General features: G+C 39.3%; 2 protein-coding genes across 5 annotated transcripts in view; one reads left to right on the top strand and one right to left on the bottom strand.

Annotated features, from left to right (window-relative positions):
- The window catches only part of smap1 (small ArfGAP 1), a 92,933-nt gene extending 68,112 nt beyond the window's left edge, over positions 1-24,821 (top strand). For 2 of the 4 annotated variants that reach the window (XM_047351536.1, XM_047351535.1), the window contains exons 8-11: positions 1,978-2,096; positions 10,683-10,860; positions 15,286-15,491; positions 20,466-24,821. In XM_047351536.1, coding sequence (XP_047207492.1) covers positions 1,978-2,096; positions 10,683-10,860; positions 15,286-15,491; positions 20,466-20,594 — 632 coding nt within the window. In that variant the 3' untranslated portion in view covers positions 20,595-24,821. Of the gene's footprint in view, positions 1-1,977; positions 2,097-10,682; positions 10,861-15,282; positions 15,492-20,465 lie in introns of all 4 variants that reach the window. The other 2 variants (XM_047351534.1, XM_047351533.1) reach the window with 1 other exon arrangement.
- Positions 24,822-26,148: 1,327 nt separating this feature from the next.
- b3gat2 (beta-1,3-glucuronyltransferase 2 (glucuronosyltransferase S)) overlaps positions 26,149-27,960 on the bottom strand; it is a 61,483-nt gene continuing 59,671 nt past the window's right edge. Inside the window, exon 4 of the mRNA XM_047351537.1 lies at positions 26,149-26,672. Within this exon, the coding sequence (XP_047207493.1) occupies positions 26,586-26,672 (87 nt within the window). The 3' untranslated portion in view covers positions 26,149-26,585. The remainder of the gene's footprint in view (positions 26,673-27,960) is intronic.

Raw genomic sequence — 27,960 nt, 5'->3', positions numbered from 1 at the left:
TGCAGTTTTTACTACTTATTCTTTTAATCAGGGCTTAATTAAGTCCAATAGTTTAGCTGCCATCCTCCTGACCAAGTTCTTTATGTGACAGCGTCCTGCAGCTAAATGCCTACAACGCTCTTTCAAGATCCTGTGGCCATCCGTGTGCAAGGAAACTGATGCTTCTTCCAATAAGGAAGGGGCTTGAGTTCACTGTGCAGAGATCTGCTGGAGGCAGTTTGGAGGCTGAAGATTGCCAGCAGCGTCTATAAACTCAAACATTTATAGAGCTGACAAAGCTACTGGACACCTGAGTCAGTATGAGTTGGCAGTTTGTTAGCAAATATCATCAACAATCCATTCCACCACACAACACATTACCGCAGGGGTGTCCAAACTTTTTGTCACATGGCCCAAACTGGCAAGTGAAAAACACTCGAGGACCTAGAGAAATATGATTGAAAACACACAAAAACATATTTTTTACCTGCTCAACAATAATATGAGCTTGGAATATTTTACTTAAACAAAGATTTTTTTGAAGGAAAAGGGTGTTAGATCCAAAACCTAAAGAGGGTTTTGATTGTTTGGTTATGAAAACTAAGGCACCTATTTTGCTAATTTGTTTGGGCTTGAATAATTAAAGGCAGGTTTGAGGGCATTTTTGATTTTTTTATGATCTTTCCGCTGCCTACCCTTATTGTACCGTCCACACAGCAGACAGTAAATAGTAGTGGGGACAAAATCTTTTGTTTTTACTTTATGGTGAAAACTTCAAACTTTGCCACAGCATCTACTCTAGCACATGCATTTTATTCCCAAATACATAACACCTCAAATGGCTAGGGTCTGAGAAGCTAAAGCAAAAAAAGAAACAACAGAATTAAGAAACATAAAGGAACTTCCATTAGCTTAATTATTTAGTGCTTTTTACATTTCTGCTTTCAGAGCAGTCTGATTTGCTCTGAAAGACATTTTTACATAATCTCTGCATTGTGCTGCTTCTCACCGTACATTCTTACCTTAATTGAAGTCTATGGAGAAAAAGGGTTGTGGGCCTTCCCGCATCTCTGTGCTTGAGGCAATGGCCTGCTCCAGTGTCCACTATGTGTGAGGACAAATCCTGCAATTCAAGAAGTTATTGTAAGCAATCAGTTCCCTGAAAAGCTCTTATGTTCAATGGAAAAGACCCCTCCCCGACAGGAGTTAGTTCTCCTCAAGGAAGAATTGACTAGCTTTCTTTTTTAAACAGTGGACATTCTTCTCTTTTCCCTTTATGAGCAAAGTGAGACTTCACCAGTAGGGAAACATCCTCCATACTGGTAACAGAAGCAAACTGTATTGTTAGCTCTAAAAGGACGAGGTCTTAAATGCAATACGTGGTCCACCAGATCCACCACCTTGTAAATCATTCCTTTGTTCTAGTCACAGCAACCACCATCTTACAAGATCAGACTGGGTATATGGTAACATCAGCCTTACTGGGAAATATAAACACATAATGTGTATGCACTTTGATATATTGTGCAGATTGACACATATTGGCTAAAACAAACGTAAATTAATTTATTGTTAGTTAAAAATTTTAATTTCCGGGCTGTGTCCTGAGAAAATCCTTTTAATTAATGCACAACAATTTCCTATTGCTAATGACTGAGCGATGCTTTGTCTCAAACTGGGACAAAGAAAAACAGTACGCAGCAACAAATGCTAAAGTCGTCATGGATAATCTCCATGCGGAAATAAGCTCATGAACAGCTGGAAATGAACAATAAGTAATAAGTAAATAATTCCTGGTGCAGAGGCCTCCCACAGTCTCTAAAACCAGTGTAGTTGGGATTAAACCCAAATAACGTTTATCAGTTTTCTTTTTAACTCTGCCAGGTGTTTGGATTCCTCTTTCTGAGCTGTCTGCTTGGACGTCATGTAGCTTTGGAACGCACATGCTTCTTTTGTTAACAAAAACATAGATTTAAATCCTGGTTCTTCTTCTTCTAGGTGCTCCAGATTTAGAAGGGGAAGGCTCTGATCAAATGGCACCCGTCAGCAATGAATTGGATCTGTTCGGACCAATGGTCTCCCACCCTCTTCCCCCCAGCAACACAAAGCATGATCAGGTGGTTAAAATAACACACACACACACACACACACACACACACACACACACACACACACACACACACACACACACACACACACACACACACAGACTTTCATCAGCAGCTTATCACCTCAGACAGCCTGCAACTAAGGGAGTCTGCAGAGACAAACACACACACACACGAGCATATTCATACCAGCCATGTCTCTGGTACGTGGTGACACACACTCTCTGGGGATCAACATCAAAGAGAACGGTCATAAAATCCTTTTCATTGAATTTATTTGACCGATGTCCTTCAAAGAAGCATGTGGATTTCTCAAACAGTAAAGAGCTGGGTGAGACAGACATGAACCAAAACCAGTCACAGCATGTATCTAGTTGCTCATAAGGTCATCCTTCTATGAAACCCAAATTTGTTTTAACATAAAACTTACAATATGAAACAAATGGGCTTAAAACAGCTGTGTGACGGTGACAAAAATAACAGTCCATTTTGGATTCGCTTCAATCAAGGGAAACAATGAAAAAGTGGCCACTATAGAACTGAACTTTAAGGATGGATGGATGGATGGATGGATGGATGGATGGATGGATGGATGGATGGATGGATGGATGGATGGATGGATGGATGAATGGATGGATGGATGGATGGATTATACAACAGTAAAACCACTTGAAAATTGTCATTATTGTTGTTTAGGGATTTTTTATGAAAACTCTGAAAACTTTTCAGAATAAAAAAGGCTTAAATCATTTTGCAGTTGTTTTGATACAGGATGTACTTGAATGCAGCACAAAGGTGCTGTTGTTGGGAAGTCCGGTCTGGTCAGAGGGACTCTTACAGTACCAGTGTGTTATTGCATCTCATATGCAACGTTGTGGACTGGTTGAATGGTGCTGTTGAGCATCTGGATTGGACGTTAGTTCTTTGGATGTGTTGGAGGACTTTATGCAGCATCATGGATACTAGTTCTGAAAAACGAATGCAGTGAAAAATAATTTACATTTAGTGACAAGTTAAATGCATGACTTTTATTGTAGTTTACACTTTAAGGGTTAGAATTACTCAAGGGGTTTGAAAATTAGGAGTTTTCTGACCATAGTTGCAAAGTTTTAATCTTCTGATTGATGTATTAGAAGTCTACAGAACATTACCTGATTGTTCCTAAATCGTTTATCTCGGAGCAGGTTTTGATCCCACTCTTTGTTTACACCAAGGAGCCCAGTCCCTTGGATGAGAAGCAACCTCCCTCCTGGATTGTTTCAGGATGTGTCACTGTTGTAAGCACACAGGAGTCTTGGAAGCCCTCATTTCTTCCCCAGAAGAATTGGAAGATTAGAAGGTTTTATCACAGTGAACAATTTTGCTCCAGTCCTCCGTTGTCCATCTATGTATCTCCAAAGAAGTGTTTTTTTTGCTTCCCTTTTTCTCACTGTGTCTGCAGATGCACTCCCACCCACCTGCTGCCATTGCTCAGCAAGCTCTGCACTAGTAGCAACATTGTTTTATAGCACCCTCCTCTGGAGAAGTTAGAAATGACTGGACCCTCATGGATGTTCTGAAACCTTTTTCACTGCAACTGAACTTCTCACCTTAAAGTCCTTGATAATCCAGAGAACTGCTACCTTCTGAACTGCGGTTTTCTGCCTGAGAGGACATTTTGTACGCTTTTCTTAGAAGTAATAAATGCTAACACAAGAAGACAGTCGTCTTGACTGTAGTAACGTATAGTCATACTGTGAATATTGTTTCTTCTTTATAGCATTAAGCATTGTCAAACAAACAGAGGTCAGTCTTTTTCATTCTAACAAATCAATTCCCTCATTTTTTTCCTTGCTGAGCCCTTTCCAGTTACGTGTACTTTACTGACATTTCTTGCAACATTTCTTGCAGAGACCTCAGAGTTGCCTCGCAGTGTGGAGGGGCTAGTAATTGCCACTGCCTCGGTGTGAAGGTTAGCTTTCCCTGTTTGTTGGTATGTAACCCATGACTTTTACAAACTAATAGGTTCTGCTCAGATGGGAGAAAAACACATTGGAGGTAATTGAACCAGTCGTCAGTCATTGCCGTCTTAATTCTTTGTTTTCTCAGGTATTTTGACTTTCAAGTCATATTCCTCTTGTACACATGCAGCAAGAAGACGCAGCTTTAACACACAAGCTTGCACACGGGGGGGGGGGGGCTGAGTTTTGGAGTCAGCAGGTGGATAATTCTCTGCAGCATTTCACACACCCAGCTAATCACAACAATACAGTTTGATTAGCTGGGGATTTAAAGGAAGAGGGCCCTGGCAGCCCTCTGATTCCAGCAGCTATTAACAGGGGCTAAGGAACGCCTTGCCGTCTGCGTGCATGTCAATTATAAAAACCTGATTACAGTTTTGTAGACGGGGACGGATTTGTGTTATCCTCTGCGGTCCTCCTCCTGCTCCCTCTCTTTCACAGACAAACTCACGAACATGTTTTTGTTTGTGTGACCAGGTGGAGCAGAAGTGATCAGACATTTCAAGAAAAATGTATTATCCTCTTCTTTTTATGGACATGTTTGATGCCTCCTAATGTAACCTTCTTGGGGGAAGTTTGCATCCTCTTGTCTCTGCCATGAATGCTATTAATTTTGGGGTGTCTGTGACATTGAATTTTCACGATAAATCCAATTACATTTATGGAAAGCAAACATTGATAAAATATTGGCTTCTAACTGAACAGTTTACCATTGATGCTTACACAATGAATAACCAGAGACTTCCCCTTTGACGTCATTTCTGGGCGAATTTAGACTTGCAAAATGTAACATCAACATATGCTTATTTTGTGTCACAATTATCTTTTATCACATCTTTAATCCCATTATCATGTCAATTACTGCTCAATTCCTTTGTGTTATTTTCAATTTCTGCATTTGTGGGAAAAGCGTATCACAGAGATTTGTTTTAGTGTAAAATGATTATACAACAAACAACTTCAATGATTCAAAAGGAAAATACATGGTAAGTTTGAAGGTTTTGTGGATTTTTTTCTTCTCCACACAGGATAAAAACTAGCATACAGGCTCAGGTCATACTCCCCATTTAATACCTGATTAAATACATGTCAGCAGCCATCAGCACAAAGTTACAGAAATGGGAATGAGCATAGTCGGCTAAAACGGGAGAAACTGCGTTTCTTGCAGACTGGATCTATGATGTTTCTTTTACAAGACTATAATGGTAAGCAAAAATTATTTGTTACTCCAGCAATAGAACCTCTTTTTTTAGCCTTAACTTTGCTACGGCTCCTGTGTGCTGCCATGCCGAAGACTACTTCTCTGACTCCTGTTTCCAAAAATCCCAACTATCCGGTTAAGACTTCTAGAATAACTTGGAAAATCTCTATTCCAAAACAGAGCATTATTTTTATTTTTTATATTTTTATTTTTGCGGTGTTCTAGCTGTTTTAAGATTATTTGCCATGCTTTGCCTACTCCAGTGTTCTCCAATTTATTGCACCCAACAGCTGATGCAGGTACAGGTACAAGGTTACGGGTTTTATCATGCTACTCCAGCCAGGGTTAAAGAAATCAACTTTCATGACTCTGGCTGAGTCCTAAATGTCACTTAGCAGAGCCCTCTGCTTCTGAAGTGTTCCTGTGTTTCATCATGAGGAGATTTGGGTTGGAAAACATTCATGTGCAATGATATGAAGGGCTGAAGACAGCTCCTCTGCCTTAATGGATAACAAGAACATCAGTTTCTTCCTGTTTTGAATTCTAGAGCTGTTGTAAAAGTGGTAGTTTAACAGCTGAAAACAATCCTGAAGAAAACGATGTTTACAACATCATTTAATACCGTATATTAAGAAGAAATAACTCTATTTTCTTGTTTTCTGTATGATTTATGGGTCTCCCATATTGATGTGAAGGAATTTGGCCCACTTTTTGGCTCAATGACTTCAAGGTGACCAGGAGCCCAAATCATAAATGTGTCTACTTTGGTCTTAGAGGTCCAAAGGAGATCTTTCCAGAAGTCTCGCCAGTTCATTCAGATCCAAATTACCCAATCTATGTGGTTCTGCCATGTTTGAGAAAATAGGGTTTCTGCTTCAACCCTTTTTTTTTTATTGTACTATAACGAATGTTAACTTTGAACGAGGCCTTCAGAGTCTTGGCTTTTATTGGACGGCCTGACCATGGGGCGAGTTTGCTGGGACGTCCAGTCCGGGGAGACATGCTGTTGTTTCAGATGTTTTCAATCTCTTATAATCTTTCTCCATGTATAATTCTAGATTTGAAATAGTTTGGATAACAGTTGATTTTAGATAATTTGAAATGACCCTATAATCCTTTCCACAAATACGGTTAGCACCAAATGCTTCTCTAAGGATACTGCTGATGTCTTTCTAACCTGACTTTGTTATTTAGTTAGTTAGTGAGTTTGAAAGAAATAAATTAAATTTGTGATTTTTTTCTCAAACCTCAGAGTTAAAAATGCATACACACACTGTACACAAATTGTATTTATGCTAAATACAATTTGAAGTACACTCCATCTTAACATTTATAATTTTATTGGAAGATTTTGTCATTTTTATGCATATTTCTACATGGTTTTAAACATGCGATATTGTTGGTGAATGCTGCAGTGATCATATGTCTTGCAACAAATAAGCAATTCCTTGACACACCGTTTTAATGTGTTTCTGCTTTAGGTTCATTGCAAACATTTACCCCACACAGTCAGTAGTCTATCTGAAAAGAAAGTTAATTCAAATTTTCATCTCTACTATCTATTTCATCTCAATTTCTTCCATATTAAGAAACACAAGATATATTAGTGTCACAGAGAGTCCAAATGGGTGTTACTTGTTTATTTAGCCGGCCAAGCAGTTCTTGATATTGATATTGCATACAATAACGATGAATATGTGATATATTACTCAGCCCTTGTGTTAATTCATACATGCATGCTCCAAGCTAGAAAACATAAAACCTGAAAAACTCCTGTTGCTGAGTCAATAAATCTAGCACACTTGATTTGCAGCACCTGGCTGCTCTGAAATATTTATGCATCATTAATAATAATAATAATAATAATAATATTCATATGAATAGCTATATTTAATAATTTCATATTGAAGGGATGCATCTTAATTTGTCTTTTTTCCCCAGTCGTTGGAAAAGTGACGATTTTCATTGTTACACAGCTTTGGCTGCAGACTAGAGCCCTGAAGGTGACATGATGGAGGAGGCAGAGTTTACCTTCAGAACCCGACAAAGGAAACAGAACCACCTGCTAAAGACAGGATCGCTGAGACCTTTTTGCACGCTCTATTCTGCCAGGAGTAAAATGCAGAGACGAAAGTTGCAGAGAGAAGCTGAACTGGTGATGATCAGTGGTCTCTTTTTTCTCTTTCTTCAAGTTTTAATTATTTGGATTTATTTTTGTCTCTTTTTTTACGCTGTTCTTCTTTGGCACGCCATAATTCGGTTTCTCCAAAGCGGGGCTTTGCTTTTGTTTTTATAAATTAGCAAAGAATCTGCAGCAGACACACACACAGATACACACAGAGCGTGGTTTTAAAGCCACAGATGGTCTATCAGAGGGGAGTGTATGAGTATTTTCAAGCCATGATGGGAAAACATGGAGAGAAAGATAGGTGTGTGTTTGTGTGTGTGTTGGCTGTAGAGGTCTATGAATAGCGACAGTGAGGAAAAGGCTGTCAGAGCAGTAATTCAGTGCTCCGCCTGCACCCATCAGCACAAACACAGGGTGAGAAGAATGGAGCCTTGTTGGAGAGGTTTTCTATTACACAATGTGCTGCTAGGAGCCCCGCAAGGCATCACACACAACGTGGATAGAGTGCATGTTTGTGTGGGGATACGTTTTCTTTACTGTCAACGGGTCTGAGCAGGTTGGAGATGAGCGAAGATGCTCAAGTGACGTGCTCTGCTTGAGTTTTGCCTCTTTTAGAAGCGTGGTTGGGAGGATGTGTCAGTGCATCTTACATTGTGGGCCACCTGCTTGGCTTTGGTGAGGAATGTTCTGATGGTGCAGCCATTCTTTCACTGCAGAAGCAGCTAATGCTCCTGGAGTGTCTGGCAGTCACAGATGGCGGAAGGAGTGAAAGGCTGCTGGAACTTGTTTAGTCTGAAACAGCTGCTTTCAGAGGAGCAGGATTCTACATACCTTCATGAGGTAACATAAGGGTGTCAATAATTGGAACCGTTTTATTTTCCAAATGTACACTTTGACATTTACATCGCTGTTTAGGAGAAAGATGCAAAACATATTATAGTCTGAAATTACAGTAGATTTAAAATGATAAAAAAACAGTCAGAGGGAGTGGTCCACTTTGGATATAATTTGAGACTCCCAGCAGCAAGTAGCTATCTCCTCTAGATTAGAAACTAGAATATCATCAGTGGAGTAAAAGTGCTATCAGGCACTTGCAGGATTATCCAAAATTATTAGTATCTGTCTCCTGACGTAAGATTCCTCACAGATGGCCATACCAGCACCTGATGGAAATGGGTTCCTATTGCTATTTTGCATTGTCCAATCCCAATCTGCCACTTTGGCCTGATGTTGGAACTAACAACAAGCTCATGAAAGCAGTCAGAAATACCCTAAAGTAGCAGTGCTTTAGGTTTAATCCTAGAGAGGTACAATCAGCCAACCTTTAGATGCATCCCTTCTCCAACACACCAGAATCAAATGGCTGAATGTCACTCCCCTCTGCAGAGGCCTGGTTACGAGCCATTAATTTGATTCAGATGTTTAGACAAGGGAAGCATCTAGAAGTTGCAAATTCAAAACAATTCAGAACATGTGTGTGCTCACATGTGTGTTTTAGCATCCACGCCCGTCCATACACTCCATCTTCTTGCTCCTCTTCGCTCATCCTTGTCCTCTTCTCTACCATTCATCGCTTCCTCTTACTTATCTTTTCTCTCCACACTTCCCTCATTTATTACGTCTTCCTCCTGTCTCTATTTTTCCTCCCCTGTACGTTTCCACCGCCTCTTATCTCCTTCCCTCCTCCTGTCATTGGATGGACAGACAGAGGGGAGCAGCGCTGCCTGCTAACCAGCGGAGGACAACGCACTCTTGGATGTTTGCAGTGTGTTTGTGACACTGATTTCAGTGCATTTATTCACCGGGGAGAGTGTTGCAGGAGCAGCTGTTTATCAACCTGTCTCTCCTGGTGTTACTCATAAGGCCCAGATGCCTCCTCCAACCTCCTACAATCCCCGTCCTATAACTTTCTCAAACACACCTGGGATACTTTCAGCGCTGGGGGTTAGGCTTAATGTGCCTGTACGCTTTTTTTTTGTGATTTTATAAATTAGAACATGTTTGAGTGTGTAACTGTATGTGTGTTTGATTCAGTTTATATCTGCCTCTCTTTGCAGCAGCCTAATAATATAATATATCTTACTTAGCTGTGACAAGGCTTCTCCTCTCTTTTCTCATTTTTGTGCTGCACTTTATTCAGGTGTTTCTTTCTCCTTGGTCCATTAGTCTTTTCTGTCCTTCCTTGCCTGTAACCCAGGTTTATGCAGTTAAACTGTGCCGTGTGTCGGTTATTTCCGGAGCTCACCTGAGATCAGCCCTAATCCAGAAAAAGTTAAATTTAGCTAATTAATATATTTACAACTCTGCTGAGAGCATGCAGAGATAAGGAAAACATTCAGATCTCCCCAAGTATGGAAAGCTAAGTTGACACATATTACAAAAAAAAGTACACCTTCAGTTTTTTACCAGATGCTAAAGCTAATTTAAGTTCAACCTGAAGTGTAAAAAAAGCTAAATAGAAATCTACATAAATTAAAAATGGAAAAATTGAATGAGAAAAATTAAGTACACCCTTGCTGTGTCCAGAGGGGGGGGGGGGGGGGGGGGTCCCATTACTCCAAAGTCAGACAGTGCAATGCTTGGAGAAATTGCAAAACAAAAACTAAATCTAAGAGCTCCATCTCAGTTATAGTTGATGTTAAAGTTCAGGACAGGAGTATTAGAAAACAATTGAATACGTTTAACTTTGTAATGATTGGAAGAATATGGCAGCGTAACTTAGGTTTGCAAAGTTGCATCTGTTTGACCACAAAGCACAGCTGGAAGAAAATGAAACATAGCATATCAGCACAAACCCTTCAACGGTTAAGGATGTGGGCTTGTGTCACAGCCTGGGCAGGACTTAGTGTATAGAACACAGGTCTATACATTAAAAACTAAAAAATAAGAATAAAAACATGAATTTAGTGAGTGGACCAGAATTCTTCTGAAATGATCTGAGAGGCTGACAGTCAGGCAGAAAATGACTGTGGAGATCTACGGCTGCTAAAGGTGGTTCGACAAGCTGTTGAATCATTGGGTGTACTTAGTTTTTCACACGCAGCATTTCCATTATGCCTTCATATTTATATTAGATTAGAGTTAAATTATCTAACAACCTGGTATAGATCAGATCGTTTTAATATGTCCTGATACTTTAAAGCATATTAATTATCCAGGGTGTACTTTCTTTTTAACTGAACTTTACATGTGACATTGATATATATAATTACCTGTTATATTTTTATAAATTGTATACATCTTTATTTTGTACCTTCTTTTTTCAGTCAGGTTCCAGTGCAACTCCTTCTCAAGGGCAACCCCCCACCTCCTCCTCCTCCACCACCACCACCACAAAGGTGGAGGAGAAGAAGCTGTTATCTAAAGACTCCATCCTGTCTCTGTATGGCAGCAGTTCAGTGGGCAGTCAGCCACAGAGCCAACATCAGCCTGCTGCAGGACCAGGTATCAACCGCTTTCACACAGCCACCATCCATTTTTAATAACTGGTTGTTATCCAGGTTCAGGCAGCTGGCTTTTATTGTTTTCTATCTGCAGCTCAAAGCTCAACATAGCCATTTTATGCATGTGCATCGAGTTTTACGAGATTTATATCCAGTATATATATATACTCAGTATATGATCTGTTAAAGAATACTTCAGACCACAGAAGAATATGGAAGCTGCTGGAATAAAACCATTTTTCAGCTTCCCATCCACTGCTGTGGTCTATTGTACTGTTTTCTTTTGTTCGACTTCTCTTAGATCACCCTATCAGTGATCAACTACCTATAATACAGTAATAAGCCTTGTTTTATACCAAAGATGGACGTGTTGTCACCCAAAACCCTACTTGCATCTAACTGAGGTCAACAGATCAGGTTTCCTGTTAATTGGTAAACATGGAAGTATTTCCCAAAGTCATGATTTTATTTAGGTACTGTTTGGTTACTTTTAACACAAACAACCTCACAGGCCTACACTCCAGGCTACCCTGGTAAAGACATGTCACAAAGCCTTAAAATTAATTCATATTTTAGTGCAGCAGCAAAATATCACAATGAAAACTTTAGAAAAACCCAATTTGAGGTAATTTATTAATTTGGGAAAGAAATTCCACATTAAGAAATAATGTTTTTTTACAGACCCACTTTTGCCATATTTATTGGCACCCCTGATACTTCTTATAAAATAAAAGTAACAGAAAATGTTTCTTAATTTATAGTTTTCCTTTTTTAAATGTGAATCACTTCCAGTTACTCTGGGGAATTATTCTGATGTAAGGCCCATTCGCTCTTCAAAATGGGAAGCACAAGAGAGCATGTTGTTGATGTAAGGCACATGTGTATTGAACATGAATCAGCAAGTGGCTTCAAAAAAAAGAGTTACTGGCCTAAATCTGCTCCAATGTACAGTCAGAGCAATAAATAAACAGTATCAAACAACTGGTAGGACTGGGTGAGGACCCAAGGTACCACCATGCACAGTGAGGAGGATAGAAAGGTAGTTGTGTCTCCATGACAACCATTAAACACAACTTACATGCCAAGAGTTTGTTTGGGAGGCATGTCAGGACAATGTATTTTTCTGTCCTACCACCACACCATGTATTAAAACTGTGCTTTGGTCAGATGAGACTACGTTTTCCTCCAACAAACTCTCCAGTTGGATGAATATTTGGACAAGCACACTGTTATGTTAGGTGGAGGATGTGTGATGCTTTGGGCCCGTTTGCTCTTTAAATTCCCTGGGAACCTCATTAGAGTGCTTGGCATCGTGATCTTAAAATAAAAATCTGGTGCCATCTGAAAAAAATGAGTTGTAATTGGGTCTTTTAGCAAGATGATGATCCAAATAAACCATAATCAATAAAAAAATGGTTCTGCAGACACAAACTCAACCTTCTTTTATGGTCATCTCTGTCCCCAGACTCACTTCTCCTCCTATACTGATAAAAGATGACTTTATTTTCCTCGTTTAAAAGCAGATTTTTTATGTTATTTTACTTCAGAGTGGCTTAACTTTAACTAGAAAGTCACACTTTCTGAGACTAAACTTGTTTCAGTGCTGAACTCGTGCTAAAGCCTGGAACCAGTTCTACGAAGCACCATGTGGAGCACAATAAAACCGGTTCTATCTCAGCTTGCCGAGAAGAAGGAACTACATGAACAACGCACTTTTATTGGCACTTTATCTAGTGGGTCTATTATTTTTGACACTATGAAATATACTTCTGAGACTATATTGTGCCCATAATCATTGATTTTTCAGCTCCAATGTATTTTCAATTAACTTATAAATTTAGAGACATAAAGTGTCACTTTATTTGAACACATTCTCAGCGCCGTTCTTCGTATGCATGATTAAAGAGACAGAAGAAAGAAGCCTCTGTTTAGGAAAATCTTACTATACATGACCAGTCTGATTATTCTTTATTATAGTTGCCATAAACGGTCAGATGTCTGTAATTTAATTTCCCAGACTGAAAGGTCAAAGGACACACTGAATTTTGACCTTTTCTAGCTTCATAGACACACAATTGATATGCACCAGGAGGCACGGCAAGGATGTAGGTGTTTATTCTGTGAACTAAAGGCGGTGCATGTCTACACAATGCTACACCCACACGTCACAGGAGTGATGCTTGTTGAAAATGAGGGAGGATGGTGGAAGATGAAAGGTCAGCGTGCAGAAATGCTGCCAGCTCTACTCCCTGCTGCATTCAGCAGAGTCCCGCCGCGGAAGTACTAACAGAGCAGTGTGTCTGCGGATTCTTCTTGCACTTATTAGATGTGAGGACTGAAGTGTCAGCAGCAATTCTGTGTGTGGGTGTTCGTACAGTGCAGACATTACATGAGTGAGTGGGAATGCGTTTGTGTTTTGTTGTGTGTGTGATGGAGGATAGGGGTCAGCAGAATTACCATGTAAAGATCGCACATGTGAGGTGTTGATTATACTGCTGTATGCTTGCATGGATGGATAAATGATTAGGAATGGAAATGCAGATAAAGCAGTGTTTATGCTGCTTTTTCCACCCTGTATCAGATAATAAAAGTAATAACAAGAAGATTTATGTATCGGGACATAAAAAGAATAACTTGGTCAGGTTCTTAAAGTATTTTAATCTAATCTCCAGTGTACAAAAACACTCAACACTGTCATTTATTAAAGCAAAATAATGCCCAATTTGAAAAACTGTGTAAAAAAGTGTAGTATACCCCGTGATTCAATAGATTGTAGAGCCACCTTTTAGCTGCAATAACCCCCATTAGTTGCTTTCTCTCTGACCTTATAGGTCTCTCACATTGTTGTGGAGCAGTTTTGGCCCACAGCACTTTAAAAATATTGCTTGATTGGGCTAAGTGTTGAGTGTTGTGCTTATGAACTCTCACACTGAGGACTTCATGGTTGACTCAGTTGCTGCAAAACAAGCCCAAATCATCAACCCTCCACCACCGTGCTTGACAGTTTGTATTTGGTTTGTATTATTTGACAGTTTGGGTTTTTGTGCATTTTGACCAAACATCTCTACTGTGGTTCCATCTGTCCCAGTTGGAGTGTCCTAGAGGTATTGCAGTTCATGAGTGTATTATTATTTTGATTAAATTTTTTAATAATTTATCGAATAATAATTCGGTCTGTTAAGTCTATTCCAGTGAATACCACCCCAAAAGGCGGTGGTATTATGACAATAGAGAAAGGGTTGAGCCAAGCCCTGGCATTACTGAACAGAAAAACTCTGCACACACGTGGAATAAATTTACACAATTTCTTAAAACACAAGAATTTATCAACATAAATTATTCAACTCATAGTCAAACATTTCAATCAACAAAGTCTTTACTATCCAAGAACAAGCCAACGAAAACTACCAAGCAAAATGAAAGAATAAGGAAGACCGATGAACTATATACAACATGAACAAGTGAATCAAAGATTGTTAAAAACAATGGCCAATAAAGTGATGCATTCAATGTTATTTATGTTTGAAAACCAAGGATTATCTTGAAAAATCTGGAAATTAGGTTATTAGGAACTAGCTTAGACAATAATTAGTATACCTTCAAACAACCATTTACAATGCAAGATCAGGTAAAACATTATTTTAATAAAACATTATAATTAAAAAATAATATTTCAAAGAATGATTTGCTGAATAAAACCAACCTTCTGGGTGACTTTATTCTCAATGGTGTTTAATTTGCTGCCTTAATTTAGTGCAAATATTAAGGGAATATTAAAATAATATTTAAGGAAATATTTTAAATGGAACCAACAACCTTTCTGGATAAATGATTCTTACTGGTGTTTACTTGGTGAAAACCGCTTTAGTTAGGGACAGGGGCTTTCTTGTTGCCTTTGTAGCCTCAGAAAGGATTCTTCAAAGCAGAAGCCTTAACCTTGCCCGTGGGTTTAAAGGCCTTCAGCTGACGCGCTTGTCTCCCCCATTAACTGTGGTGCTCACAGCTGGATTGAGAATGAGCGGAAGTAGGGATAGTGCTTTTGTTTAGAGATTCAGCTCTGACTCCTCTTCCTGGGCTGAGCTGAAAGTAGGTAAATGTGATTTATTTTAAAAGTTCCAGAAAAGTTCTTACGGGCCTTTAATGTTGTAACCCTTGGGTCCCAACATCATTCAGGTACAAATTTGCAAACATACATGCTGCATTATTATTTTTAGTGAGAACCCCTCTAAACCAGCCAGATCTTTCAGTGTCTTTCTAGGTTTACAGTTATAGCATTTAACATGTTCACTGAGGTCACTGCTGATATCTTTCTACTTTGGCATTAAGCTTAGACACCTGCTTGCTCCAGAGCAGCAAACTGCAATAACTGCTGCTTTTATAGAGGTGGTCACACTCGTGTATGTGTTCATGTTGTTTGCTCCAGCAGGGGCGTACATGGGCCAGCCTCAGATGCCGTTCAATGTCCCACCCACGACAGCGATGGGTGGGGGTCCGGTGATGTCTGGCATGACTCTGCCGAATGGAGTCTACTTGGGCATGCAGCAACCAGGAGGGATGCCACATAACCAAGGACAGAACGTATACAGCATGCCGCAGGGACAGCAGCAGCAGGGACAATGGAATATGAGCCAGGTAACACTCAGGACACTCGTTTTTCTCTGTCTGGTGGTGGACTTAGGAAGCACACCTTTGCTGTTTTTAGTAGCTTAAATCTCATAAATCCAGTGTCACAGCTCGGCCATGCTTGTCCTAGCAGGTGATGTATGGCGCTGTGTAATGTTGTCCTCCCTGTTCTGTGAAGCTCAGTGTGGGGTGGACTTCTCCTCAGCCACTCCATAGTAGTGGCTCCAATCTGCTGTTTTAACCTTTATGTATCCAGTTGAGGCTCCTGTTTAATTAAAAACATAAAATTGTAGTCTAATTTTTGTCCTTTTTCCTATTATTAGACATTATAATGTGGCATTGTGTGCTGCACTCTGCAAATCTTTTACCAGAAAAACACATAATACGGTGTGATACCTTATCTTGACCACAGTATGGTAGATTTTTACACTATTGTTTTGACCTTTAGAGTCAAAAAATATTTTGATTACTACAGTTGGGCCGAGCCATAAAAGCATTGAGAAACTGTGCATTAATGTAATGTTTCCTCTAATGCATAGTTGACTCTTTTAAACAGAAGTGTTTCAGTTGATTTAAAATGGTTGGTTTTCTGGCCAGAAAAATACTTCCCTGTCCACATATTTTCAATAAGGTTGAGATTTGTGATTTCCAAAAACTAAATAGTAGTCTACTGTAGCTGTTCCAAAACCAGTCTTGATGTGTCTATTTTGTACCACCAAAATGTGTCCAACTTTTAACCATGTGAACCAAGCTACATTTTGGTGTTAGCAGGTCAAGTTACACTCAGATACAGAGAAACTGGTTAGCATGTTTTCGAAAAACCCAAGAAGTATCAATTTGCACTAAGAGAGGACCGACCAAGCTGACTGAAGTTTGCAGGTGCTCACATGGATAAATCAAATGTCTTCTGAGGAAAAGTGTTATAGTCAGACAAGACAAAAATGAGCTGTATGGCCAAGAAGCATGTTTGGAGTCAGGATGTGGCTTTCAAACCTCAGAAAACAGTCAAGCGTGGTGGTGGTGGTAGCATCATGCTGTGAGGTTGTTTTCTGGTAGTGGTGCATTGCACAAAGTGGATAGAGCGATGAACTTGGAGGACTTCTTTTAAATTCTTCAACTTCACCTCAAATTGACAGCTAGATGATTAATGCTGGTCGCTACCCCTAACTGATGGTTGAAACTTGGACATCATGGCGTGTTCCAACAGGACAATAATCCCAAACAAATTCAGACTGGATTTGGATTGGATAAAGCAGGCTAACTTGCAGTGCTGACCTTAACTTCGAGGCTGTGGTTGAGGGGAAGCTTGCTAAGGGGCATTTAACCAAATATTAGTAAGGATATATGTTTTATATTGGAAAGCTGACTAAAATGTTACATTCTTGATCTCAGAACAGTTTATGTTCCACCCTAACATTCAGCAACAGGTAGGAGATAGTCAGCATGGGGAAATTGTTTAACAAGACAATACTAGCTGGGTGCAGCAGTGGTAATTGTCACGGAGTGACATTTTTGGACTTTGTTTATGGCTTTGTGTTTGTTTACCTTTTGCTTAGATGTTTCTCTTTTGGTTTTTGTATCATGTTTTCTTTTCTCCCTCTTCCACCTCCTAGTGTTTACTTCTTAAGTTCTTTTATGGTTGTTTTCTTACGACTTTGTACGGTTTATTATTATTGTAATTATTATAGTTCTTGGTCTTCCCTGGATTCTCTAGTTTTATTTCTCTTTAGTATCTTTGTGTTTGATTGTGTTTTATTATTTGTTCCTTTGGACTCTTCTTGTTTACTAGTTTATTTTCTGTTTCCTTTCCAGTTATTTCAGTCAGTGTAGTTAGGTTTGTTTACTTTTGTATTCAGGTTTTCTTTATGGGTTCTTTGTTTGTTCTTAGGTTGTTATTATTGTTCCTATGTTCCCTCTAGTTTCTCTGTTTACTTTAGTCATGATTATTCTAGTTTTCTTATTCCCCATTTGATTATTTATCTTTGTCTATAGGTTTGCTTGGTCTGTGTTTCTGTTTATTGTTTATTAGTTACTTTGCCCATCCTCAGCCTTTGTATTTGTTTCACCTGTTCCTTCTGCTTCCCTGCCTCCTTGTCACCTGTTCCCTGTTTTCTCTGATTATCTGCCTTTGTTATCCCTCAGTATATTAGTTGGTTTTGTGTCATTGTTTGTTGCTGGTTCCTTGTGTTTGTCATACCCCGTTCTCAACCCACGTATTCGTGCTGAGTTTTTTGCAGAACCTCTTGTAAGTTTTTGGATCAGGACTTTGTTTGTATCTGCAGTGCCTTGTTTGGTTTCTTTTGAAAACCTCTGGAAATTAAGCTAAAACCAGCTCTTGTCTGCACTTTGGTCCACACTAAAACCCTTTTATGACAGTAATGTTATAATCTTAGTAATGACAATTTAAAACTGGCACGATAAACTGTCTGACTGTCAGCATGGAGTGAGGATTTATATCAGATCCTTCAGTGGCTTGGATAAAGAGCCGGTTGCCGTCCATTAGCTGGAAGTGAGCTGTCTGAGTTGGCAGCTGTGAAAAGAAGATAACCTAAAACAGACTGACAAAAACTAAATTTGAGAAGCTCCTTATTGCCTGCTGTAATGAGACATATGTTTAGTTAGAGTTGTGGAATAAAAAGGAGGCACATTATTTATATAATGTGCCTCCTATAAAAAGACTTTCAGAGTAATAAATGACATTCCTACTTAATTCTGCAGGGATTATTTAACTGGCAACATTTCAGTCCACTTTGTGTCCTAATGAAAGATGGCAGATATTCAGCAAGTTTAGAGTCTGCTGTTGGTAAATAATGCCTCAGCTAAAATCTTGATTACATAAACTTATAGTGCAGCGGTTTGACAAAAGCTCTGCCAAAACAGAGATTTCTTACTTGCTTTCTCTGACCAGCATGCTCACCTTTGTGATGAAGCAGCACAGAAACACGTATAGTTGTCACAAAACTACACGTACAAGAGTACAGGTATGCGTCAAGGGGTGGATATTTGTGTGTACTTCCTCAGACAAAACACATAAGTAGATTATCCCTCACAAACACACACACAAAATCACCTACAGCTCCCAGATGACCTGATAAGTGAGCAGGGCTGCACCATGGCGCATTCATAATAGATAAGACGTAATGGAAGGTGGATGTTAGGTGGATATTTTATGGAGGGGGGGGGGGGGGGACATTGATGTTAGAGACAAAGGTGGGAGGAGGGCAGGGTTGAATAGGGGGTAGGTATGGGCTGCTTTAAGTTTGATGATCCTCAGTAAATATACCGCAGTTTTACAATAATAACACAAAAATTTACATTACAACATAATTACATCTTAGTTATTTTAAACAGAAAAGTAAAAATTAAGATTTATGTGTTGTGGAGCACTGTGATGCCTTGCAGGTGAATTTGATTCATCTAATGTGGCTAAAAAAAGACTTTATTACATCTATTTTTTAATTTATTTAGTTATTTAGTTATAAATATAGGCCCACTATGGAAGAAGCGGTAGAAGATGACTGACTGACTGACATAGATAGTTATTTAGAATAAACATCCATTCCAGTGCCCATAGGGCAAATTATTACACATTTTTACCAACTGATCTTTATGTAGTAACACAAGTACAGCAAGCTGATGTTAGCTGTTTAATTAGTCAGGCTATCTGCTCAGGTAGAACCTGCAGTCAGCTGATTAACAGACATGCTTCTTGTAGCTTGCCAACTGTAGGTTTAAAACAGCATTATCAAGAGTGATGGGTGGCGCTTCTTTGGTTTTTATGCTTTGATTCTCTACATTTTTGCAGAGCTGTAGATATTCCCACACCGCCAAAATTGTCTTTCCTCTAACCAAAGAGAAAGTGTGGTAGCTTTCTTTCAGTTAGTTGACCGGCAGTGCACAGCAACACGTGGGGAAGGGGCGCACTGCTGTATTCTATGCTCCATACAGTCAGAGGACACTTTGGTCAATCCAGAAATTTCTACAGCATATCGATGACGGTTCTTTGAGCCGTTGGAATGGAATCAGGGACAATTTCAGGTTTTTGAAACTGTATCTGTATAAAAACCTTGTTCTCAAGTTATACCACATTTACGGGTTAAACTCCTTTAACAAATGCCAGAGAAATTTCCAAAGTTTGCATGCCTGTCAAGCGGCAGAGTGGAGGCTAGCTAATTCACCCAATAACCTGGTAAATTAACCAGCTAATGTGAGCTTGTCAGACTCAGTGTTACCTTATAAAGCGCAGAATGGCAAAAAGACAAAATATTCTGTGTAATAAGCATGTTTACATGAAACGTCTACTAATCTCAAAAGATGTTTACAGCATGTTTTGCCCACCATTGTGTACATGTGTTAAAAAGTCTTTTGGGCGCGGTGCTGATGGTGTAGGGGTTAAGCACGCAACCATATGCAGAGGCTGCAGTCCTCAAAGTGGCCGTCCCGGGTTCGAGTCCTGGACCCGGCGACATTTGCCGAATGTCTGCCCCTCTCTCTACCCCTCTTTCCTGTCTGCCTACTGTCAAAAAAATAAAGGCCACTAGTGCCGAAAAAATATCTTTAAAAAAAAAAAAGTCTTTCAAAACAGCCAACTTTTATAATATATTTAGCTGAAAAACGTATTCATAAATCATTATCATGAGTTTATAAAACAGCTGACCCAGATTTTAACACACTTTCTACACACCCACCCATATGTCTCTGTTTATTTAAATTAAAATCCAAATAACAAAGACATTTAATATACTTTATATTCATAATAATATGTATAATTTCTGAATAAAAGTGATTAGTATATTTTATACATTTTGGTCTTAAATTTTGGCTTAATATTTGTATATTGTGGTAATTTTTACTTACTCATACCAGCCCTTGTTCAGTCCATACCAAATTGGGAAAGGAGTCAACCTGCTTCTGGTGTAATAACAACCTCTGTTTGCTCTAGTGAATAAAGAAATTTAACGCCCTACGTTTCGTCCCACTCAGATGACACAGCAGATGTCCAACATGGCTTTGAGTGGTGGAGAACCGGTGACAGGCGCCCCTACGACCGGTTTGTCCACATCTCCGGCACCAGCTTCGGGTCAGACCCTCAGCACTCAGCTGTGGAAGTAACATGGACAGAGTCCAGAGGATGAGGTGGTCCTGCCAGAGGAGGAAATCTGGCAATAAGTCAGATAGACGCATTAATTGTCCTGTATGACTACTTATGATGATTTAACAACTAAAAAAAAGAAAGAAAGCCCGCCAGCTGTGTGTTCCCCATCTTTAAAACTTTTCCTCCTCTGATCTCTCTCCTTTTGTTGGTATTGTCTGAAAAAAGACAAAACAGAGTAACAAGCAGGAAACTGCTAAGTCAACGCTAACATAAGCCTCTATAATTGCAGAAACGTAGAGTTAATGAATCGTGGTTCAGTACCTACAGTAGATATGGATATCTTGTTGTTGGTCTATGCTTCCCATCTCACCCTTTCCTCTGCAATGTGACCTCTCCCCTCTCTCCCCTGACCCTCTCTGTGGAGCGAACAGAAGCACATAGCAGATACTTGTCTGAGCAGTACTGTATTTCTATGAAAATCTATGAAAACATAAGGAAAACTCCTGCGTTTCAGAGCGCTTTAAAAAAAAGTAAACCCTGACAACCCTGTTTAATTCATTCATAATGTGACCCTCCGTGTGGGTAAATTAGGTGTGGACTGTGCCTCTTGTGAGGTTTTATACATTAGAAATTATTTTGCACTGAAGGTTACAGATTGTAAACATTTCCCTAATAAAAAAGCCCCTACAACATTCAAGTGAAGCAATATTACAACCACTGCAGGCTCTGTTTGCACTGATTATATAGCGGTCAGTTTCCAGTTGCAGGGCTGGAAATCCTCCAAGGCCCAAATATATCAGTTAATTTATAGTGGAGCAGAAAACAACAAGACACATGAACAGATCACCAGTCCTTTAATACTGAGTTTGATTTTCACTTTAGCAACTCTGAGGAAAGCTACTGTATGTTAAACATAACTACAAAAGGGGCTAACATGTTTTGGACAGATGAGCTGTTTAGCTTGTTAAACCGCAACATGGTTGAAGGAAACCAAACACAGCATATCAGCACAAATACATCATACCAGCTATGAAGCACAGTGGTTGAGGGGTAAATTATTAATTAGCCACAGGACCTGAGAACCTTGCAGTCACTGACTCGAAGAGTCCTCCAGAATGATGATGAGACTGATGAAGGACATCTGAAATCTCCTGCTTCAGGTCATTGCTGCTAAAGGTAGTTCTACGAGCTGAAGAACATGGGATGTACTTTTTTCCTACTTCTGTGATTAACTGTTGGTCTTTCAAGAGATCTGATGACCACTCATTAACATTGGCGGATTAATATGTCCAACATTGGCGACCCTGAAGTTGGTCAACCCGGTTTAAGATTTAAGTTTTAAGCTGCACAGGGAAGGCCTCACTGTCTAGCACCGTGGTGAAGGGGTGATGATATGGGATTTTTTGGCAATCATAGAACCTAGGACACTTGTATAAGTCAAACAGGAACTTGCCTGTATACCAAAGCATTCTAGAGTCAAATGTGAGGCATTGAGTCCATGAGTTGAAACTCGGCCCAAACTGGCTGGAAAGAAAAGAACCAAGAGGTGCAGAAATGAATCCCTACAAACCTCATGAATCACACCAGATTTCCTCCACAATGTTGCAAGAAACTAATAAAGTCAGAAAACGACTGCTGGGAGCGTGCTTCAAGCTTCTGAATGAAGGGGCTTTCCACTTTCTCCAGTGCCTGTATTGACAATAACGGGAACCTTCTTTTCCCCTAGATTGTAATTTAACTTAAAAACTGAAAAGGAGGGTAATTGCTAGGCAGGCTGTCCAGTATTTTCTACCAGCAGCTCTAAATCTCACTCACATATTTCACATTTGTTGCATAGATAAAATATTAAAAGGTGCTTTTTGTGCTTCAGTCACTGAGTCTGGCTGTTTATAGTCTAGTTCTTGAACATATAACCTGACTCCTCCCTGTACCGCTGTGTTTCAAACAGTAACACACTGTACCTGCATTTGAGTTCAAGAGTTTTCATCATAATCATTTACGTAATTTATTGTCAGCTGAGTGGGGCTAATCATTTTTCTTGCACCACCTGTACAAAGGTTGAAGTCCCTCGCTCCGATCTCTATGACCCACAGACATTTTTAGAATCGTACTGGGTTGTGTCAAATTTGGAAATTTGTAGCAAGCATGGTCCTACTATACTATTAATACTTGCATAATGCACCATCCTATGTTGTATTTCACCATAAACGGCACTGCTATACATGGCGCACTGTAATCTTCCTGTATATAGAGCCTTCGAAAAGTATGCACACCCCTTAAACATATTCATATTACAACTGCCAACTTAATTCTATTTTATATGATTTTATGTGATAGACTGACTCAAAGTAGTGCATAATTATGAAACAGCAGCAAAATAATGTGCGCCATTACTCTGACACTCCTGGTTGAAGACAAACAAAGCTAAATGCAGGGCAATACTGGAAGGAAAGGTTACAAAAGACTTGAGACTGGGGCGGTGGTTCAACCTTCCAGAAGGGCAACAACCCTAAATATGCACCCAGAGTTACAATTGAATGGTTTAAAACAAAGTATAGTTATGTGTTCAAATGGCCCAGTCAAAGTCCAGAACTAAATCCAGTTCTGGGACTTGAAAATTAATATTCAGTGATGCTCTCCATTCAATCTGACTGAGCTTAAGCTAGCTTGCAAAGAATATCCCTGAAGACTTGCAGCTGTAACTGCATCAGAATGTGGTTCTACAAAGTGTTGACTGAGGGGGCCTGAACATGAATGCAGAAACACAAACATTTCTTATATTTTTTTGTGTGGAGTAAATAAATGTTGAAAATCATGTATCCTTTTCGTCCCACTTCATAATTACCCACTACTTTGGTCTGCCAAAACATTGCTGTATTATGCGTAGCAGTCTGAAGATGTAAGGTGAACAAATATGAAAAGGTTTGTGAGGTGTGACTAATCTTGCAAGGTGCTGTATGTCACAGGTTTTGGGGCTGTTAACATTGCATTGCTCTTTTAAACCTCGTGGTACAATCCTGTCGTTTATAATGAGAGTTGGAGAGATGCCTGTTGCAGTAGCCCTGTCCAGACTGCTGCAATGATCCACTTGGAGCATTAGGTCAGTGTAGCCAGCACTGGTGAATCATGTATCATGTATGCTGCCACCACAAAAGTTTTGTACAGCCCAATACAGGGGTGTATTAAGAGCCCAATGAGCTCTTAATACACCCCGAAACACATCACAAAGACCATGCAAAGATCATCCCTGCTCTGGCTGATTTTTTCTCTAACAATGATCTTCACCCAGTATGGAGGGCATGAATTCTCATAGCAGACATTCTCTACCTGCAGACCTATTGTTGCACCTCTGTTTCCTAAACTGCTGGTTCATTTAAACCTTCTAAAAGTGTGAATACCCTTTAAGCCGCAGTAACTGCTAAGCGGTCCACAGGTCATCTGGGTGTTTCCGGTTACTTCATCTGTGATGTTGAAATTTGTTGTTGTTGAAATGAGCCATTTCCCAACACACTCCTTGCAGCAAATTCAAACGCTGCTACAAATCAAGGCTGTTTAATATTTCTGTACCCTAATTTACAGATCAGAGAGTGAATCTCCTGCTGTGTTGTGGTCCTGCCTTTTAGATGGTTGCCAAGAAGCAGTCTGACAATCATCTGTCAACTGACATCCAGCTGTTCCAGCTGCCACGTTTCTGATATTCAGGACCAGTGTGACACTCAGTGTTTTATCCTCCAGTACAGGACATCATAAGTGATCATTCTGCCCTCTGCCATCTTTATTGTGGTGCTTTGTCGTGTACGGCACAAAAAAAAATCAATTTGTGACAAATAAACCTGGATGAACAATGAGAGTTTTTGGGGAGCTGGACTGAACATTGGTTGGAAAAGAAGGACCTATATGAAACTCTTGGATGGGTCCTATCATTATCTATAAAGCCAAGATGTACAGTACATACAGAATAGGCACATGCAGATTCCTGTCCGTTTCTGCCATGCAATAACTGTGGACATGTGAACATTTCAATAAAATTAAAGTCCTCCAGGTTTATTTACGGTGCAGTTAAGATTTCTGGTGCCTAGTACAGAGAAACTGTGAATTCTGTGAATATAAACAATATAATGGAAGAGTTCTGTGTTTGTTTCTGTCTGATGACCTTTGACTCTACAGCTGAATTTTGTTTGCTCCTTGTTTGTTCTTTTAAATTTCAAGAGGGTCAATTTGAATAAAGGCTCTTGAACCATAAATCTCTTTCTGTTTTTACTTCCTATAGAAACTTCAAACATCCAGGCCCCTCTAAGACTTAGAAGATGTTGGTGGTAAACACTTGACTAATGAAAGAACCAGTCTATTTATAGCACCTTGTATTGATCCTATTTAACTACTTTTTGCAGTAAGTATGTTTTTGCCTTTTATAAAACTGTTTTTTTTAACTTCCCTATAAAGAGAAGCTTTTAACTCAAAATTATAATTGCAGAGTAGTGTGATGGAGAATTAAAAAAACAGGCATAAATTGGAATAAATGCACTCACTCACTCACTTTGAGACAGTTGGGATTTGATAAAATTAAGGTTACTAGAGATGGTTCCCTTTGCTACCATCCGATGGAAATTTAGTTAGAAATTCAAGGTCCTGCATGGTTTGGAAAAAACAAAAGCTGTTTGATTTAAATGTTTGCCAGGTCTGGATAAGTATGGAAAATGCTTCATTACATTTGCTTCAGAATTCAGAACTTGGCTCTGGGAACGTCATTGAATACAGAAACTTAACCATGTTCCTGTTGTAGAAGTCCAGAAGGATTTTCTGTACAGTGCCAATTCTTATATTAGCTATACGAGCCAAATAAAATGTATCTCTCTGCATTTATACATTTGAACACAACATGAAACAGTTTGTGCTGTTTTTGTTTGTCACTGATTTAATCAGACTCAAAAAATCAGAATTGCAAAGAAGTTCCTATTACTGCAAATGTGACTTTGTTTTAAATGTGCGGCAGCCATATTAAACTTGGGAGGATTGAGAGAACGTTTTCTGGTGGGAATTCAGACTTTTTAATGTGCTCCAGTTCCAGCCAGGAATTTACACATGCAGCATGTCCACAGGAACTGCAAGACTAACAGACCTAGCATACAACTAGCTCTGTTAGTTTAAACCAAACTCCAAAGTCATTTTAGATGAACTAGAACCATCATAACACCGAAACAGAAGAAAACAAGGTTGGAGGTTGACTAGATGAAAATTGACTTTTTAGTGATGAGTCCTGAATCTACAGGAAAGGATGGTGGTACGTTGTTTGTTGTCATCCTAATATAACATGAAGATGGTTGGCTGAAGAAAAGCAGCACATTTCCAGTTAGTGATGGTAGGTGGAAGAGGTAATGCAGATTGTTATTGTCCCTACAGATGGACATTGTCTACTTTTAATCATTCCAAAGTACGTATGGTGATAAATATTTTCCAGAAGGCTCAGCTGTTAAATAAAAATGATTTTGTGTTATTTGTGTGTATTTGTTCTGAATCAAAACAACTGAGTGAACATTTTCCCAGAGTAGTGATTACTCATTCTCCAGGGGGTGTCACTGAGCATATTTTATTAACATGTGCTTCAAAAACAGAAAACGCCAGCTTTCCACAATCACAGTCGTAAAATAAGCAGTCACAAATGATCTGAAATACCTTTTTATATCATCATCCCACGGTTAGTTTGACAAGACAATGAATCAAAGGGACACACGTGGCACTTCTCAGTTCAGCAGCACAATGTTCTACATTTATTTGTTTGTGTTTACATCAGCAGGATGTGGATGGAAGAAAACGAATGATCCAAGATGTTCCCCTTCTTTTAAATGAGTCCAGTTCTCCCACAGCAACATTCAGATGGACAGCAAAGAGTCATGAATCATGCAGACCCTCAGAGTCTTTGTCCACCCAACAGATTCTGTCCACCCGTTCAGGACAGAAAGCAGATCGCTGTTGCTCACTTCCAGCTGACGTGTGACGCACGGCTGCAATCAAACCTCAATGTCGACGCTGTCCTTTTTAAGTTTGGGCTCATTTGCGAGGTGTGGTTTCTCTGTGCGAGTGTGCCAAACCAGCACCTACAAGAGATATAAAAAAAGGCAATGAGAAAATGTTGAAATAACCGAGAAGAAATAGGTTGAACATCTTTCTGGTTTAACAGCATACATGTGCATCTTAATAAATTAGAATATCATTGAAGAGTTTATTTCAGTAACTGAATTCATTGAGTAAAGTGAAACTTGTGTATATTCCTCACACACAAATTGATGTATTTCTGGTGTATTCCTATTACCTTTGATGATTATGACTTATAGTTAATAAAAACCCAAAATCCAGTTAGTTAGAAAACTTCATTATATAAAACCAAGGAAAAAATATTTTGAACACAGAAATGTTTTGTACGGCCTACGCTTTCATTGGCAAGATTGCTAACCAGACATTTGTCCAGCAGACAGTCAGTGATGGCCCCTATAAGGAGGATAACCCACAAAGGATCATTACTAAATATGCTGGCTGTTTAGAGTGCTCCATCCAGGCACATCAATGGAAAGTTGAATGCAAGGAAAAAGTGTGGTAAAAAATGATGCACACAAAAGGGATTACTGGAGCTGTGAGGGAATGGTTAAACTAAGCCTATTTAAGAGTTTGGAGGGCACTAAAGTAAAGCTTTTCTCACATACCTTAACCAGAAAGATAATGGAGTAGTGTCATGAGAAGGATGAGAAAAACCAGAGCCAACAATGCAGGCCAGCTGAAGGCCACTATCAAAGCAACCTGGGCTTCCTTAACATTGCAGCAGTGTCACACGCTGAGCACCTCCATGCCACACCGCACAGATGCAGTAATTCATACAAGAGGAGTGTACTGCACAGTACATGGACATAACTTTCAGTAGGCCAGCATGTCTACAACATATTTTTAAATGTTATATAATATTTCAGTTTCCTGAGATGCAGAAATGTGGGTTTTTCTTTTGCTGCAAAGCATAACTATCAAAATCAACAGAAATAAAACACTCCTTGTAGAATTAATCTATATATGTGTTTCACCTGCTGTTATTTCATGTTTACCATAAATAAGAACAACCAGTCAAACAGGGCAAGTGGCAAACTTATATGGTAATAAAACAAAATCAACCACAATGCTCAGAGAGAATCATAAAACAGTTAACAACCAAAAGCCCAATGTTTGCTTTTTATTGTCCTTTTCTATTGTCTGTTCAAATCTGTTTTATACGCTTTTATAATAAGAAGTTTAAAGGAATTACAGACTGTAAATGATTGGAAAAGACCTCATAACCTGAAGTCCATAATACATCTGAAGGTCTTTTGACACCTTTGGGTGCCTGCTTAAATCCAACCTTTT

Source organism: Girardinichthys multiradiatus, chromosome 22 (genome assembly GCF_021462225.1).
Source record: "Girardinichthys multiradiatus isolate DD_20200921_A chromosome 22, DD_fGirMul_XY1, whole genome shotgun sequence".
Taxonomy (NCBI): Eukaryota; Metazoa; Chordata; class Actinopteri; order Cyprinodontiformes; family Goodeidae; genus Girardinichthys; species Girardinichthys multiradiatus.
The sequence above is the reverse complement of the archived record's forward strand: the minus strand, read 5'-3'. Positions and strand labels throughout refer to the sequence as shown.